Source organism: Fundulus heteroclitus, chromosome 3 (assembly GCF_011125445.2).
Source record: "Fundulus heteroclitus isolate FHET01 chromosome 3, MU-UCD_Fhet_4.1, whole genome shotgun sequence".
NCBI lineage: Eukaryota > Metazoa > Chordata > Actinopteri > Cyprinodontiformes > Fundulidae > Fundulus > Fundulus heteroclitus.
The window spans coordinates 18,004,357-18,021,634 of NC_046363.1; the positions used below are offsets into that span (position 1 = coordinate 18,004,357).

General features: G+C 42.6%; 1 protein-coding gene across 1 annotated transcript; it reads left to right on the plus strand.

The window, feature by feature from the left end:
- Positions 1 to 887: 887 nt before the first annotated feature.
- Positions 888 to 14,304, plus strand: wdtc1 (WD and tetratricopeptide repeats 1). Its single transcript, XM_021310529.2, has 16 exons — positions 888 to 1,387; positions 1,529 to 1,635; positions 1,756 to 1,839; positions 2,325 to 2,371; positions 2,897 to 3,008; positions 3,270 to 3,457; positions 4,165 to 4,347; positions 4,427 to 4,521; positions 5,758 to 5,873; positions 5,974 to 6,049; positions 6,159 to 6,252; positions 6,352 to 6,522; positions 6,603 to 6,838; positions 8,437 to 8,602; positions 11,616 to 11,808; positions 12,834 to 14,304. The coding sequence occupies exons 2-16, from the start codon at positions 1,588 to 1,590 to the stop codon at positions 13,029 to 13,031; spliced, it is 2,007 nt and encodes a 668-aa protein (XP_021166204.2). The 5' UTR covers positions 888 to 1,387; positions 1,529 to 1,587; the 3' UTR covers positions 13,032 to 14,304.
- Positions 14,305 to 17,278: the final 2,974 nt, after the last annotated feature.

The following is a 17,278-nucleotide window of genomic DNA, read 5'->3' on the forward strand; positions in this document are numbered from 1 at the left end:
AACACCCCAGTTTATCTCCCTGTTGTCAAGTCATGCCTAAACTGCAACTGATCTGTCATCGCTCAACATCAGGTTTTTATCCGTTTCATTGTTTTAATTTTATCACATTAGTCTACATATCTCATCTGACAAACAACTGAGGAAGAGGCAAAGCATCTTTAACATGATTTGTAAAGTGACTTGAAAATGTGCATGAAGTTGAATAAATAACTGCCGCACCAAAGTAAAATTCTCTGTTGTTCTGAGAAAATGTTACTTCAATTACTCACATTAATTTTACTAAAAGAAATTCAAACTTTTAAGTGTTGATGTTTAGAATCAATATCTTCATATATGTAGTTTGGATGAAAACTCACCTGCAATTAGGCTACAATAAATATATGCATTCATTCTTTTAACCATTTAGCAGTTTGTTTAAAAAGGAAAAATTGTTTGCTAAAAAAACAAACGAAGAAAAAAATATTTTAAGGGTAATATTGATCAATCATACAAAGAAGTTTACACAAGGAGATTTTTGAAAAATCATATCAACATAAAGGGATTTTAAGTTTATTTATATTATCTTAAATCTTATACTCGTAAGTTAGCATTTCGACTCCTTAAGTTGAATCAGTTAGTTTTTGCAGTGTAAAGAAAGTTTTGCTTTTTTTTACGTATTTGTTTTTATAGTGTGTGTTTGGTTAGACTTTATTGATATACATGTTTTGTTTTACTTTTTTCTGAAACTTTCTAAATGTCTCCACTGAATAACACATCCATTTCTATACTATTCTATTCTATTCTATTCTATTCTATTCTATTCCATTGTAGTCTATGTGCTTTTATTTTATGGCTCACCAGACCTGGTGAGCGTGATGCTTTTATTCTGAAAGGCTGTCGGCCCGGATGTGTTTGGTGTGCCGGAACTAGGCGGTTTATCTCTAGTGGGAGGAGGTTTGTGTTCAACTCAGAGAAGGTATTTGCGTGAATCCTGTCAAACAAACTCACCGTGTCCTTTAGAAGCGCTGGAGAAATCGCCATTCTTTTGACAGGGGTCCTTTTGCGACCAGCAGACCGGTGAGATTTGTGCAGTTCTCGTGTTTTGTCATGAGATCATTGCGGACATTTCCGTTACATGAAGTGGACGTTTTGTTTAGCTAGCAAGGCAGCGGCAATGCGCTAACGCCAGCTGGTATATTAACGACAGGGCTCTTGGAGGCCCGGTTCACACGGGACTTAAAGGGTCCCGGGAAGCCACCAGCGCTGCAACCTTTTAGATAAGAGCTTGCTTGGTGGGAAGCGGAGGGTGGTCGCTGCTGCGGTGCTAGCATTAGCTGCTAGGCTAATGTCCGCGGCTTGCTGGAGTTCGTGTTAACAGGAGCTAAACGCTCCTCTCTTCAACTCGGAGGTGAGCAACGCCTGGCCTTATCTGGTTTACTTAAGCTTGTACCGAGAGGCACGTTCCGTGTTCCCGATGCTTGTCGCGGGTGATGGATTGTGTCGCGATGCTTTGAAAGCTGTGCAATCACAGTTTGATCACAACAAACAGACGCAGATGCCCTCTGAGCCCTGACCGCAGAAACCCGTTTTCTGCTTTGCGGTGAGGCCATGACGGCTGCCAACATCACCAGGGAGATCCTGCACAGGCAGATCAGGGTGAGCAAACGTCATGTTTATGGAAATCACGTAAACAAAAAAAAAAAAAAAATCGCGCTGTCATTTCTTGTGTGTTGATGGGTTGTTGTTGTTGTTGTTGTTGTTATTTACATCTTATAGGACAGAAGAGCGCCGGGCTTCCAGAGGTCTTTTCATGTGACCGACCCCTTCATTAAGAGACTTGGACTGGAAGCTGAGCTTCAGGTCCCTAATACGAAGCACCTTCATTAATTAACCTATTTATTTAGCAGTTTTCTCCATATGAATCCTTATCGCTGTATCTGTAAGACTGTTACAGCTGCATGATGATGATGATGATGATGATGATGATGATGATGGTGGTGGTATTTTTTTTTAACATAATAAATCCACATTCCAGACAGTTTGTATCGTACTCATCCAGTGGCGTCTATGGTACCCTGCAAACTCGGTTTGTAAACATTTCATTTAGGAAATAGGTAATTGCACCGGTTTTCAGGCTTGCAAATAGAAAGTTGGCCACTGAGAAATGTGGATTTATCTCCAGTGTGTGTATTTTTTCTTTTGGTTTTCCTGTTTTTGTGCAGCGCGCATGGAATATAACTCCATTCCCAGCAGTCCCTCTATGTCTGATCATGCTGTATTTCCAATATATCGAGCACAACCTAACTCTTGCATCTTCTCACGCTCAATGTCACCTTCTTCCGCAGGGCCACACCGGCTGTGTGAACTGTTTGGAATGGAACGAACAAGGAGAGTAAGTCTTCAGGGCTTGAAAACGATCTATGGTTATCTTACTGTTTATTGACCCCCATCTGCATGCAGGTGACCGTTTATGTTTTTAGTTTACAATTGGAGGCATTTTTACTATATCCGCTGGCCAATAAACTATGCCGATATTTGGCCCTTATATACAATATTGGCCATCGGCCTCAACCGAGTGATCTTGCCTTGTAACGAAAGAGGCGTGTCTGAAAGAAGCCCAGTGTTCGTGTGGCTTATTAAGCAGCAAAAGAGTGAAGCAATGACAATTCACCCTCGTGTCAGTCAAACACCTTCAGGCAGAATCAAGAGGCAAGTCAGAAAGGCAGCAGTGTTTATTTTTTTATTTTTTTTTGTGCAACTGGAGAATAATAGACATGTACAGATCTGAGTTTTTCCGCTCTGATTTGCCGGTCCATTTTTCACATTAAGGACTTTTATGTCTTTTATTAAAACAGCCCTCTGTCATCCGTGGCCTAAATGTGGTGCAACTTGTGCTTGTAATTAATTTCGTACTCAGCCTGCTGGCTTCCGGCTCAGACGATCAACATGCCATCATCTGGGATCCATTCAGACACAAGAAGCTGACGACTATGCACACGGGTCATGCTGCAAATATATTTTCTGTCAAGGTAGGATCTTTTTTTTTTTTTTTTGTCAGACTACTGTCTTTCAGGTGGAGGGGTCATATACATTGCAATGAACTGGGATGTTCCAAGGACAGCATGAGGACTGAATAAAACACTGTTGTTACTGAATAATGCAGAGTCTGGGTAACATTAAAGTTTTACTTTTAACTGATTAGAGAATTGTGTCTGTTGTCGTTTTAAACCAGTTCATAAAGTCCTGATCTTTGGTGCATAATGAGTTGATATGTACTTGTGTCTGTGCAGTTCCTCCCTCACACAGGGGACAGGATCTTGATAACAGGCGCAGCCGACACAAAGGTCCACGTCCATGACCTGACCGTGAAGGAAACCATCCATATGTTCTCCGATCACACCAACAGAGTTAAGCGCATCGCCACAGCACCGATGTGGCCCAACACCTTCTGGAGTGCTGCAGAGGACGGCATCATAAGGTGAGAGCTCTAAGCTGAGCAGGAACTGTTTTTAGGCCTTTTTAAGACATCAGTTTGGGTTTAGTATTTTTATAGAAGAAGAAGAGATAAATATTTAGGGGTTTGTTTATTCTTTATCCCATCCATCCATCCATCCATCAATCAATCATCCCATCCCAGCTTTATTTATAGAGCACATCAAACACCCATAGGACCAAAGTGCTCTGCGCAAAGTAAATGAACAGGTCATCTGATAGCATTGAGCCAATAATACTATCAATAAGACTTAAGAAATAAAACAGCCCTATATTAAAATTCTATATTAATCATAGAATCACTAAAACAAAGTAAAATAGCCAGAAGTTAGTCTATGACATTTGGAGTAAAACAAATTTTAAAAAGTCAACATCTCACATGGTGTCAAAGGCCATGGAGAAGAGATGAGTTTTAAGAAGCGATTTAAAATCAGAAAGTAAAAAGTTATGTCTAATGACCAGGGGAAGGTCATTCCACAACTTAGGAGCCATTTCCACCAGTTTCTCCATCCATTTCAGGTAGCAAATGGATGGAAATTTGATTATCTATCATCAGTTTGTCATTTTTGCAATTTTCCTATTTCAAGACTGAGAACTCAGCAAATCTGACTGTAAACATTTATAAATTTGACTGGAACGTGTGGAAGAATTTTTCTTCAGGTGTCTTCGTTTTCATTTTCTTTCCCACTACAGACAGTATGATCTGCGGGAGAACAGCAAACACTCTGAGGTTCTGATTGACCTGACAGAGTTCTGTGGTCAGCTGGCTGAGGCCAAGTGTCTCGCTGTGAATCCACGGGACAATAACTACCTGGCGGTGGGAGCCAACGGGCCGTTCGTTCGTCTCTATGACATCAGGATGATTCACAACTACAGGTACGTCGTCACTGATGTCCTCCGAGCTTTGAAACATGCGGCCGAACCGAAATAAAAGCCAGTTTTGCTCCTTCCTCAGGAAATCTTTGAGTCAGAACACATCAGCGGCTGTTCACACTTTCTGTGACAGGCAGAAGCCCATCCCAGACGGGGCTGGGCAGTACTATGTAGCAGGTGGGTCAAAGGCTAATTGTATCAGAATATTTCACCTCTAGGTGCATCTGAATAAATCAGGAAATCATTGAAAAGATATTTTATAGAAGTAATTCAACTCAAAAAGTGAAATGTTCAGGTTCATTTCATGCAGAGTGAAATATTTCAAACAGTTTGTTAATTTGATGATTATATCTTCCAAGTGATGAAAATCAAAAGTTCAGTTTCTCAGAAAAATTTAATTGAACGTTGCATAACACCAATAAAAAGGATATTTAATACAGGACGGTTATATTACTCAATCTTCAGTGAGATTCATGACTTGAACTTTGTCCAGCAAAAAGTCGCTCACACGCTCCACGAGGCGGGTATGCCACAAAAAAAGTTAATTACTAAGGAAACGGGCTGATCATGGTGCTGCATCCAAGCCTACTGTTGGAAAGTTTAGTGGAAGGAAAAAGGAGCACAGGCAACAGAAATAACGGCACATTCAAGCATTTGAATGACTGCAGCTGGAGTCAGAGTTTCAAAAACCAGCAGACACGCATCATAAGCTACAACTCTGTACCAGAGACGGCAGCGTCTCACCTAGACTTAGGACTGGACTCTTAAAGTTTTTTTTTTTTTTTGTTTTTTGTTTTTTCTGGTACATTTTGCATTTGATTTGGAAATCAAGGTCCCAGAGTCTGGATGAAGAGTGGCGAGGCAACATAATCTAAGCCCCCTGACGTCCAGGTTGAATTTCCCACAGGAAGTGATGATTGGGGGCGCCGTGTCAACTGCTGCCGCTGAACTGGTCTGTTTTCTCGAGTCCGAAGTCGGCACGTCCATCTAGTAGGAAATTCTGCACCACGTCATGTTTCCCTCTGTGGTGGAGCTTTCTGGAGATGCTGATTTCATTCGCATTTAGAGAATGGCACCTGCCCTCACTGCCGCAAAGAACCAGAACCTGCTTTAAAGATGGTAGTGTCATTGTGGATGATTGGCCACCAAGCTGCCCCCCCTACATTAAATTGACCTACTTTTACTCTAGGCATTATGTTTCCAAACATTTTCTTTTCTTTTTTTTTGGTCTTATGTAATTCTCATTTTCTGACAAACAGAAATCTTTAAATGATAGATCTATATAATGGACATGTTTCCTTTTTTTGAGTTAAATTACTAAAATGCGTGACCATTTTGATGATGTTCTGAGCCACTGATGTGCATAATTATGAACTAAACTTGTAAAAGACGACGTTCTCCTCCGTGCCTCAGGCCACCTGCCGGTGAAACTGCGAGACTACAACAACCGGCTGAGAGTCCTGGTGGCCACCTATGTCACCTTCAGCCCCGACGGCACAGAGCTGCTCGTGAACATGGGTGGGGAACAGGTGACGGGTCTCGCGTTAAACTAGGAATCACTTCCTGTTTTCCACTATCCACTCTCTGGTGTTAAAGTGACTGATTAGTTCCTTTGTGCCCTTCCCACAGGTCTATCTCTTTGACTTGACGTTCAAGCAGAGGCCGTATACCTTTGTGCTTCCAAAAACGTGCCAGTCGTCAACAGGTAGCTCTTTGCATGCAGAGTATCCCCCCCCCCCCCCTGTTTGTGGTGTACAAAGACGGAAACTGTAAAGCAGGTTTCGGTAATTCCTGCTGCTGTTGCTTTCCGTCAGATGTCCAGAACGGTAAGACAACCAACGGCGTCTCCAATGGCATGCATCTACCACCCAGCCACATTCGCTTCGCCGAGAGCAAAACACAGCCCAGGTAGGAGTCTGCTGTATTATTAATAACACTGTAATAAACGGGCATTTTTATTTTATTCACAGAAGCGTTACCTCTTCCTTTTTTGCTTCACTGTTCTAGTTCTACTGAGCTCCCTCCTCACTTGGAGAAGATAAAGCAAAAGGCCAATAACGCCTTCGCCCGCCAGCAGTGGACCCAGGCTATCCAGCTGTATAGTTTGGGCATTCATGAGGCCAGGGGCAACGCCATGCTCTACGGGAACCGGGCTGCAGCTTATATGAAGCGTAAATGGTATGCGCCGTGTTATTAAGAAACAATATCCTCCATGTGATTCGAAGTCAATAATCTGTGATTTTTATCCGTGCCTGTAGGGACGGAGACCATTATGACGCCCTGAGGGACTGCGTGGAGGCTCTCGCGCTGAATCCGGGGCATCTGAAAGCACACTTCAGGCTGGCACGGTGTCTCTTTGAGCTGAAGTATGTGGCCGAGGCTCTGGAGTGCCTGGACGATTTCAAGGGCAAATTTCCGGAGCAAGCACACAGCAGCGCCTGTGATGCCTTGGATAAAGACATCAAGGCTGCGCTTTACTCCAAGTCTGATTCAGGTGGGAAACTGACAACTATAGATATCCTGTTTTTTTCACTAAAAACATTATAATATGACAGGATTTTGTGATAACTGGAACCAGAAGACACATCTCTGCAATTTAGGATATAATTGAAAACGTATTTTATTTCTGTAATTCAGTTCAAAAAGACGAATGCATATAGATTGTAAACTCTCTCTCAGTAGATTGCTACTGATACTCCGCACAGAGGAGATCAGCCACAAAAAGGCTTGCTAACGAAGCTGCATGTTCAGCGTGCTGTATATTAGGGTTAGGGTGTGCTGTATATTAGGGGAAAGTTAAGTGGAAGGAAAAACCGTGGTAGAAAAAAGGCATTGAGACCAGAATAACAGCAGCTTTGAGACGGTTTGTGAGGCAAAGAGTTCAGGTGAGGTTCATGAGGAATGTGTTGAGGCTGGATTCGGTGCTTCAGGAGCCACCGCATGTAGATGTGTCCAGATGTAGATTTGTCCAGGTCACGGGCAACGGCTGCTGCACTTCTCGTGTGGAGCTACCTGTGAACCAAAGACGATGTCAGACGTTTCCTACCTGGGTTCAAGAGGTACAAGGGCTGGACTGTCACCCAGGGGTCCAAACCCCTGCTTGATGTCCCGGGTGAGGTTTCCATCTATTGATGAGTTGCTGAAACTTGTCATCAGTGTTTCATCAAGTCCAAAGTCAGCGCCTCCATCTATCAGGACCTTTAACGTCACTCCTGTTCACAGAGAAGCTGATCTCATTGACCAGCAGGACTTGGTGCCTTCCCACTCTGCCACCATTACCAATAACCGGTTAAATCACCGTGGGGTCGCTGTGCTTGTTGGCCGGCAAACTGGACCTCAGTACAGATATTGACTTTGTAGTGGTGGTACCTTTTGAACCCGTTTCAGTAGACATTTACTTTTTAAACTCTTTTTAGCCTAGCTGGCTGAGGAATCAGCTGCACAATGTTTGCACAGCTGATTCTCAGCTTTAGGAGGGAGATGGCAACATACGATGAAAAGCATTTACATTGTCTGTGCGGCCTTTTAACAAATCACCAGAAGGTCCAGTGTAGCCAGTTGAGAGGATGTGATGAAAGGCTTGACTAAATAAATTCAAAGAACTTAATGTAATATAGGTGAGTTAATGTGATCTAGACTGCCTGCTTTAGTTTCTTTATGACAGGGAGGTGATGGGGGTCTCCTTTTGTCACCAAAGCCTCTAATGAAGCAGAGAGAGGTTAAAAGTGTCTGAAGACTTTTTCCACCTGATAAACACGCTTTTGGAGCAAGTCATCGTGTGTTACCTGTTCTGAATTTGTCAGGGTACAGAAGTTGTTCAGCATTATCTTTTTCCAGATTGTAGCCGTTCCTCATGTTGCCTGATCTGTTGGCGCTGCGTGTTTCTGACATTTCAGCTGCTGGAGCTACGATCTACACAGCCCCAAATTTATCAGAAATAAGTGAAAAGCCAAAAACAGTGAAAAGAACAGTGCTATATGTAGCTTTTGTTCTTCTTAATTAGCAACTGTTAACTAGAAAATATCTCAAGCCAGTTAAAATAATGTTGTTGTTTTTTTTGGTGGTTAACAGTGTTTTTGTCTTCATCTGCAGAAGATAAAAAGGGCAACAGCTCCATGCGTTTCCAGTCGTTCAGCCGTAAGGAGTCCATCCCTGAGGACGAGGTGGTTCTTAGGGAGCGCAGCTTTGACTACAAGCACAGATACTGCGGCCACTGCAACACCACCACCGACATCAAGGAGGCCAACTTCTTCGGGAGGTGGGTCCACCGCGCCGCCGTGCTGCTGTCCTCTCACTAGGTGGCAGTCTGCAGCTGTGTTGGTACTCATGATGCTGGCCAGCATGTTCAGAGCAGGTTGGACGCCTGGGATAGGCCAGAGAGCTGCTTCTCTTAAAACCCCCAAGGCACGTTCGGGTTATTTGTGTCCTCTTTCCTTCGTTGATGTCTGCCATTGTTTTAGTTACGATGGAAAACACTTTGTAGATCCAGCTTTTACCGGAGCTTAAGATTAAATCTAAGCTACTGGAGTCTCACGTTTTAGTGTTTTTTTCTGCTTTGCAGCAGAGATCAAGGTCAGTCAGATTAGACAGGGGGGGGGGTATCATTGTTCAGGTCGTGGCACAGATGCAGAGTTATATTTGAGTGTCGACTCAGTCTGGGTCATTTTAACGCTTTCTTCAAACAGTGGGGTCTGTGTCTCGTCTGGTTCTGCAGAGACAGAATCAGGACGTAGTTTTCTTATCTGTTAATGATGGCCACAAGGTGAAAGGTGCTTTATTCTTGGCAAACTGGATCCATTCAGGTGTTCATATTGGTGCACTTGACTAGGGCTGGGCGATATGGACCAAAAGTCATATCCCGATATATTTAGGTTAAATATCGATATATGATAAATATCCCGATATTTTTTTCCGCAAAGTTAGAGCTGTAAAATGAATATGTTATTGAAAACTCTCTACTCAAATATCAATAAAATGTAAACATAAAACTGGAGTGCCTTTTTTTTTTTAAATCAAAGCTCCGTAAGGTGCACATTTAAATAAAAAAATATCTTAAATAAAAATAGCCTATAAAATACAATAGGTCAATCTTTTTCTGAAATAAATTTATTTCTATGAGAAAAGTAGTGTGCAGTTCCACATCAGTGCAGAGAGGGGAGCAGTGCAAAGAGTTCCGGTCAGCGGCTTGCGTGAAGCAAGGATCACGGCGCAATTTTGAACTATATCGATATATGCGATATGGTCTAATCCCATATCGCATTTTAAAATATATCGATATATCATTTATATCGATATATCACCCAGCCCTACACTTGACAAGTACCAGGATGTGCAGCTGGGTGGTGAGCGTATGCAGACCAGCGTGGGTCACTCTAAGCTAGTTCTAGTGCTGGTTACCGTTTTGGGAACAAGCAGCCGGTCCGTTGTATGACCTGCAACATTTAGGGTTCTGGTTATGTTTCAGGATCTTGCTGCGGTCCTTATTTTGCAGGAAGGTGAACCTCCATTTTAGTCTCAAGGTGTTTGCAGCCTCCATTGCTTTTTCTTCCAGGATCGCTCGTTGTTCAGCTCAATCCGGCTTCCCGTTTCTGCTGCTGCAGCAGAAAAGCATCCCAGCGGAGGATGCTACTGCCGCCGTGTGTCTTCTCTGACCAGACCGCCTTCTTCCATATGTTTGCCGTGTGTCATGCAAACTGCAAACAGGACTTGTCTTTCTGCTACTTCTCTATAGAAACCAGATTTTTTTTGGAGTACATGACTAATAGTTGGCCTGTTACCTGAGTCTCCCACCTGAGCCGTCGGTCTTTGCGGCTCCTCCAGAGTTATAACCGGCCCTCTTTGCTGCTTCCCTGACTCGTGTCCTTTTGTGAGAAGATGTTCATTACCTAAGCCTGCTTTAAATGTTGTCACAACTTTATCCCTGACCTGTCTGCAGTCTTATTCTCTAACAAACCTCTGAGGGCCGCACAGAACACCAGTATTTATACCCAGACTTGAGAAGCATACAGGTGGGCTTCACGGTGACGTCTGACGACTAAAAGCAGCAGGTGGAAGAACTCTTTTGTACCTACAGCAGTCTGGTCTCTAAGCGTTTAGATTTTCCTTTTCAGATTTCTTTTAATGGAGTTTTTATTCGTATACAGGTTTGTGTTTATGATGTTGCTGACAATAAAACTGATCTGAAGGCTGTAGGTTACACAGTTTGCAGTGTCTGGTGAAACGGGGCCGAATATAAAGTTTTACACTTTGTCAGATTTTTACTTTTACAAAGAAAATGCAATGTTTCCCTTCCACTTGACGTTTCTTTGCTCCTTTGTGTTGATCTATCACTTAAATGCAAATAAAATAAAGCATGGCCGGTGGTTGTAAGTTCAAGGGGGGGTTGAATACGTCTGCAGAATGCCGTACGTTGGTTACACTGCAAAAAGGGAGCTAAAAGTAAGTCAAGATTTCTAGAAATTAGTGTATTTGTCCTTGATTTGAGCAGACAAATAAAATAATCTGCCAATGGAATGATATTTTTGCACTTAATATAGGAACGACTCATCTTAATCATCTTATTTCATGTTCAGTATATCTAATTACCTTATTTTAGGGGTCAAAGTACTCATTCCATTGGCAAAAAATCTTATTTACCTGCTCAAATCAAGGACAAACACTCATTTCAAAAAGATTTTACTTCTTTTTAGTTAAATTTTTGTAGTGTGTAATGATCTCATTTAGACAATTTTCCAAAACATTTGGTAAATTCTTGAAACACTTGTCTGAACAGTATCTCTCATACTTACAGCAGTGCGCACAGAGACGACGTCAGCAGCCGGGTGAACGGCATAACAATTAAGCATTGAACATTTCAGATGTGCCACGACTGGAAAGAAACTGTCCGATCGGCCCCGAGCTTTAAGACATCGGAGCGTTTAGCGAGCCCCCGGGCTACATGACATAATGATGGCACACTGTGACTCACCGTTGCTTAACCTCGTCTGGTTTGTCGTTGCCTTTTGTTGTTGAACCGAGTAACCAAACAGATTGAGTCACTTCGCTCTGAACCTCACATACCAGAATATCCTGCTCCGTTGCCTTTTCACAAATGTACTGGATGAAATCGGCGTGTGCCACCGTTCTGCTGAAGACGTTCCGTGAAGAAGGGCTGCACTGGTTTTCTAAGTAAAAATGTGAAGGTTCACAGTAAACCATTGCTCTTCTTAGAACGTGGCTCGACAGGCGCGTCTAAAGTATTTTCTTTTCTTTTCTCCCCCCCCCACCCCTAGCAAAGGCCAGTACATCGTGAGTGGCTCAGATGATGGCTCTTTTTTCATCTGGGAAAAGGAAACGACTAACCTGGTGAGGATCCTTCAGGGAGATGAGTCAATAGTCAACTGCCTACAGCCCCACCCAAGCTACTGCTTCCTGGCCACTAGTGGCATCGACCCGGTGGTTCGGTTATGGAACCCAACACCAGAGGTAAACAGCTTCGTCCTTTCCACCCTCTTGTTCACCCGGCTGGAAAAATATGGAATTAGGTGAAATTTGAGGTATTTTTCAAAAGTTTTGGGGAAATATTTTTTTCCACCAGACTTTATTGACTGCCCCATTGTCCTTGTTGTATTCCTGCATCCAGCCTTCCATTGGTCCAACTTTTCTATATATACCTCCAGAATGGTCCAAAATAGACTAAGAACTCAGGATTTTTCCTAACTTTCTATCTGGAAAGTTAGGAAAAATGTGTAGGAAGCCTGGACTTTATTTTCTAGAGACGAGACATAATTCACCTCATCTCCAAAGGGCGTATGCTCTCTAGTGATGCACCAGTCAGGCTTTTACTGACTGATGCCGTTTTCTGGGTTTTAGTTGGGTTTGACTTGCATATTTGTTTTTGTTTGTTTGTTTCATAAGAATAAATAAGCTGTAGGTTAATTTTGATGCGCTTGTAATTTCTTTTAATACAAAAGGAAATGGGAAAAACTAAACTAAAGTTATCCTAATTCGTGGATCAAAGCACATGTTTCTTTTTTAAGTGCTTCAGAGTACATTCTGTTTGTTGTAGATCAGAAATGGTGGCGGTTTTTAGTTGTGATGACTTTTATCAGCTCAATACGTCTGGAAAGTGTTTATTGTGGTTTACCTTTCCCACATTTTGTTACGTTCCAGCTTCATTTCAAATGTGTGCACAAAATAGCTGAAAGAAGTTTGTCAGAAAGCTTTGCAAATGCACTTAAAAGGAAAATAATCCCACGAACATAGACGTCAACAGCCTTTGCCACGACCTTCAAAAATGCGTCTAGGTCCATCCTGTTTCCACTGATCGTCCTTCAGACGACCTTCAGCTACAGAAAGTCCAACAGGTTAATTGCTGGCTGGCTAAAAGGTCAGCTGGGGAAATATCTCTCCGCCTTAGTGGGGCCATGTTTCAGGAGGAGCTCCACAGAAGTCGGGGGGGTCTCGGGTCCCCTCCTAAAGTCTGACGTCTGTGTTTTCTCCTCCCGCAGACCGACGGTGACAACGGCCGTGTGGTGGAGGACATGGAGGGAGCGGCTCAGGCTAACCAGCGGCGCATGAATGCCGACCCGTTGGAGGTGATGCTCCTGAACATGGGCTACCGCATTACGGGCCTGCGCGGCGTTGGCCCCGACGGTTCAGACGACGAAGACAGCTCAGAGGGACCGGTGCAGTGCAGGACGACCTAAACGGACCCCCGTCCATTCAGTAGAATGGCCGCAGGAAGCGAAGGACTCTCCCCGGACTCCGTTTTAATACCTGAACCCCGCTTCCCCGTCTGACAGAACACTGACCGACCGTGGCGTCGCACATCTGCACTATGCACCAGCCTCCCTTCGTCCCGCGCCGGGACTGGTGGAGAGGAACGCTTGGAGCGCAGCAGCAGCAACAACAACCCCCTTCTAATGCTTTCCAAGCCCCGATAGCACCCACTGCACAGTGGCAGAGGGTGGGAGCGGCTTTTTGAGGAGAGCAGCTTCAACGTCAACCCCCAGTTTCTCACAGAGCAGGAGGTGTGCTGCACTTATACCTTCTCAGGTTTCTGTTGGAGCGTCGCCCAGCGCCAAGAAGCAGCAGCCGCTGTGGATTCCACCGACCTATTTTCAGGTCGGTGCGCGGCCCGCTGTGGGACGGCAGGACGGATCCGCTGTCCGCGTCCCGGCGCCCGCTCGTGTTGGAAGAGCTGCCGGTCGCCGGTCCCACGCCGGACTCAGTCCTGCGCTCAGACGGAGCGTCTGTTACAGGAAGTCGCTGGGATGAAAGCGTAGCGCCTCGCATTGTGATCACCGTTGCTCAAATAAACTGTGTTTATAGTCAGGAAAGACGAGAGTTTTCTTCTGCCAAAGTTTACCATCTGTGTTTTTAAACCGCCAAGGATTAATGTCTGGGTTTTTTTTTTTTTTTTCCCTCCGTTTAATTCACACATGATTTGGCTAATTTTAGTTTAGCGCTTATGCAAACGAATAGGATTATTGACGAGGTAGTATTTGTAACACAAATAACTTTCTAATAGTTTTTTTTTTTTTTTCACTACCATTATTTGCACATGCATTCAAGATGTACTTTCAAACTTCTTTTATTTAGGTATAAGTGAGAGATTTGTGTTAGAGGTTGGCTCAGATAATTGTGACCGTGGGGTCCCCGGCCGCATGGCTTTCCCGTCAGTCCGCTGCTGCAGTCGGGCTTTCAGCTTGCATGAGGCTCCTCACAATGAAGCTGTGAGGTTTAAAAAAAAAAAAGAAAAAGAAGAAGCTCAGCCATCAGGTGCACAGAGCACAGCTCATTGAATTTCCTTTGACCCCGAATAAAACAGTGTTAATGAATGTGTCCTCAGTGAATCACTTGGCTTCCACGTGTTTTACCTTCATTTGCGCTTTTGTTTTTTTTTTCTTTCCTCCTCCAGGGGATCCTGTAATAAGCTTTGATTTAAGCAAAAATAAAATTAAAAGATTATTAAACTGCTTTATTGTCTTTTGCCTGTTTATTCCATTGTTCTCTCAAAAGAGGTACAGACGTGATACTATCTGGGTTAGGAAGATGTAGCCCACTGTCTCAAGCTGCGGTACGCTCATTCATCACTGTCTGCCTTTCTCTGTGCTTCTGCTGACTATTGCACAACAAAGTGTCCTAAATACTGTGGAATATGGGTGGATGGGCTCGTGGATCGTCAGGGCAGGGATCCGGGTGGGGGATTAGGACTGGAGTATGGACCGGGTAGGTCGGGTTGTGGGGACTGTCGGGTTTGATGGGCCCCATCAAACCTGGATCCGCTCCAGATAAACCTCACATACACAAGTGCACTCTCACAAACACCTACAAGTGCTTGGATTCAGGTACTTACAGATTCATTTCTTTACAGAAAACTATTATTAGCTATGGATGTCACTTTATACATCTCATATTAAATAACAGTGTATTTTTCAGTGACGTCATGGCATTGGTTGTTTGTGCCTGTATACTTATCGGTTGGTTTTGCTGTTCTTTTTATATCTCTCTTTGCAGGTGTAGAAGCAGACTCAGAGGATGTTATATTACTCTCTCCCTTTCCTCTCCTCTATTTTTGTCACCTTTTTCTCCCTTCTAGTGTTTTGTCTCATCTTTTTCTCTTCTACCTTCCCGTTTTCGTGTCCATTGAACATAAAATAATCCAGATTAAAATCTAATAAAGCTTCTTACATATATAAATCAAGCAGACCACTATGGCAAAAGCAGTAAGGCTCCACGCTCCACTTGTGAAAGTAAAATCTGTTGGGCTTTCTTTGGCATTAAGACAGATTCTTAATGCTGCACTGCCAGACAGGACACATTTAAAAAACTGTAGAGTCGGGAGTACCCAGCCCCAGAGAATAGTGTCTCTAAAACGATTATTTGGATAAAATTATTTAAGGGCTGGAAATACCTAACCAGTTGCTAATTTAAATGGGACATATGCTTTTCAGTTGTTCCTTTTCACATTGGAAATCATTCAGTTGGGGTCTATATAAAGTGGAGCTGCAGCACTTTGGTCTGAATTCCTGGTTATTTCTGCCCCTGTTCTGAGGTGTGTCAGAAAGCAACTTGTTTTGGTGCTGTCTCTTTAAACACTTCCCACCCCGTTCAGCCATTTTTGTAGTATGCTAGGCGACGGTGTAAAGAATTGTGTGGGTTAATACACCCAACCTCCAAACGTTTGTATTTAGACCCCTTTATTCTGAGACTCCCCATAGGCGGGGAGGACAAACAGATGTGGGATTTGAGAGGTTTCTTAGAGAACCTTAGTGAACAGACAGCATCATTAAAACCAAGAAACGCAGCAGACAGGTCGGGATGATATTTAATGCCGGGTTAAGCCAAGGTTGCAAAAGATTTGAGACAGGAAGGGGAGCTTCAGCAGAAAAACCCCAAACATATAGCCAGAGATACAATTAAATGGTTTAGATTAAAACATTACAACAGTCCAGTCAAAGTCCAGACCTAAATCCAGTTAGTTAGTTAGTCTGTAGGAACACTTGAGAATTGCTGCTCAGATGCTCTTCATCTAAATTGACTGAATTTGAGCTATATTGTAAAGAAAACAGGGCTAAAGTTCTGTCTCTGGATCTGCAAAGCTAGTAGAGACAAATGATTTACAGCTTGCTGCCAAAGCTGGTTTTACAATGTGTTGCCTCAGAGGAACTGAATGAAAAGGCACGTCACATTTTCCAGATTTCTCTTATGCATCATTTTTCTTTCACGTCACAGTTATGTGCTACTTTGTGTTGATCCTTGAATAAAATTCCCATAAAACACATTCAAGACCTTGGTTGTTAGTCAGAAAATGTGAAAAGGAGTATGAAAACTTGTGAATGCACTGTAAAGTAGAGACTGGCAAATTTGTTACTGATTATCAGCAATCTGACAGTTTTTTTTATCAGAATTTAGATTTATTTCGACATCGATGAACTACAGTATGATGTTTGCAAACCCCCAAAACTAAAGGGTTGTTACTATTACTAGTTTTTCCACTGGTTGTATCATAAAGCACAACAATAAAATATATATCTCCAAAAATAAGATTAAATGTGTGCTGTTTACTGATAAAACTGCACTACTTGATGGATGTGGTGTCTTGAAGTAGCGTATTTGATCATCTTTTAACCTTTCCTGTCTTATTTTTTTTTTACAAGAGCCATGTTTGTGCTTGTGGTGTGACATCTCAGCCTATTGCCAGAAAGGATACAATGTTTTTTTTTAAATACTTTCTATTCAAATGTTATTATTATCACATAAAAACCACACAAAAAAAAAACAAAAAAAAAAACAAGATGGGCTTTTAGGTCCATATTGCCTATCCCTACTGCAAACATGCCCAGTATCATTGTCTTATTTCTGAACCAATGGACTGGAATGGGGTTCTAACTTCCTGTAGCAGATAGCTGTGCTGCAGTACTAATGCTAACTTGCTTGTAAACAGGAACAACAAGTGAGTACTATAAAACCGCAATGCATCCGGCAGCATTTATGTCAGCTTGTGCATTCATAGAAATATAAAAATAGAGGGGCTGCAGCTGTTGTAAATCCACAAGTGAGTGCGGATGCTAAGGCATCCAAAAACTACAAAAGGGTGGAAGGTGTATTAATTTAAAAGTTTAAAGCAATATAATGATTATTAACTGGAAAACTGTTTTCCTTGACTTATGATAAGAACAACAGGGCTTCAAATCTTTAAAAGGATGTTTTGAAATTCAACAAATTTAAAGGAATGCATTGAAATTATTGAATAGCGTAAGTGGTAACATCTCCATGGCGGGTATTAGAAATGGTTCTCTTTTCAAGCTTTTATTTCTGTTCATTATGCTGATTTTCCTGCTTCTAGATACTGAAAACAGGACATTTAATATAACACTAGACAAATATTTTTTTTAATAAAGAGATACGAGTGGGATTGGTGAAACATACATGTATTACTTGCTTAAAG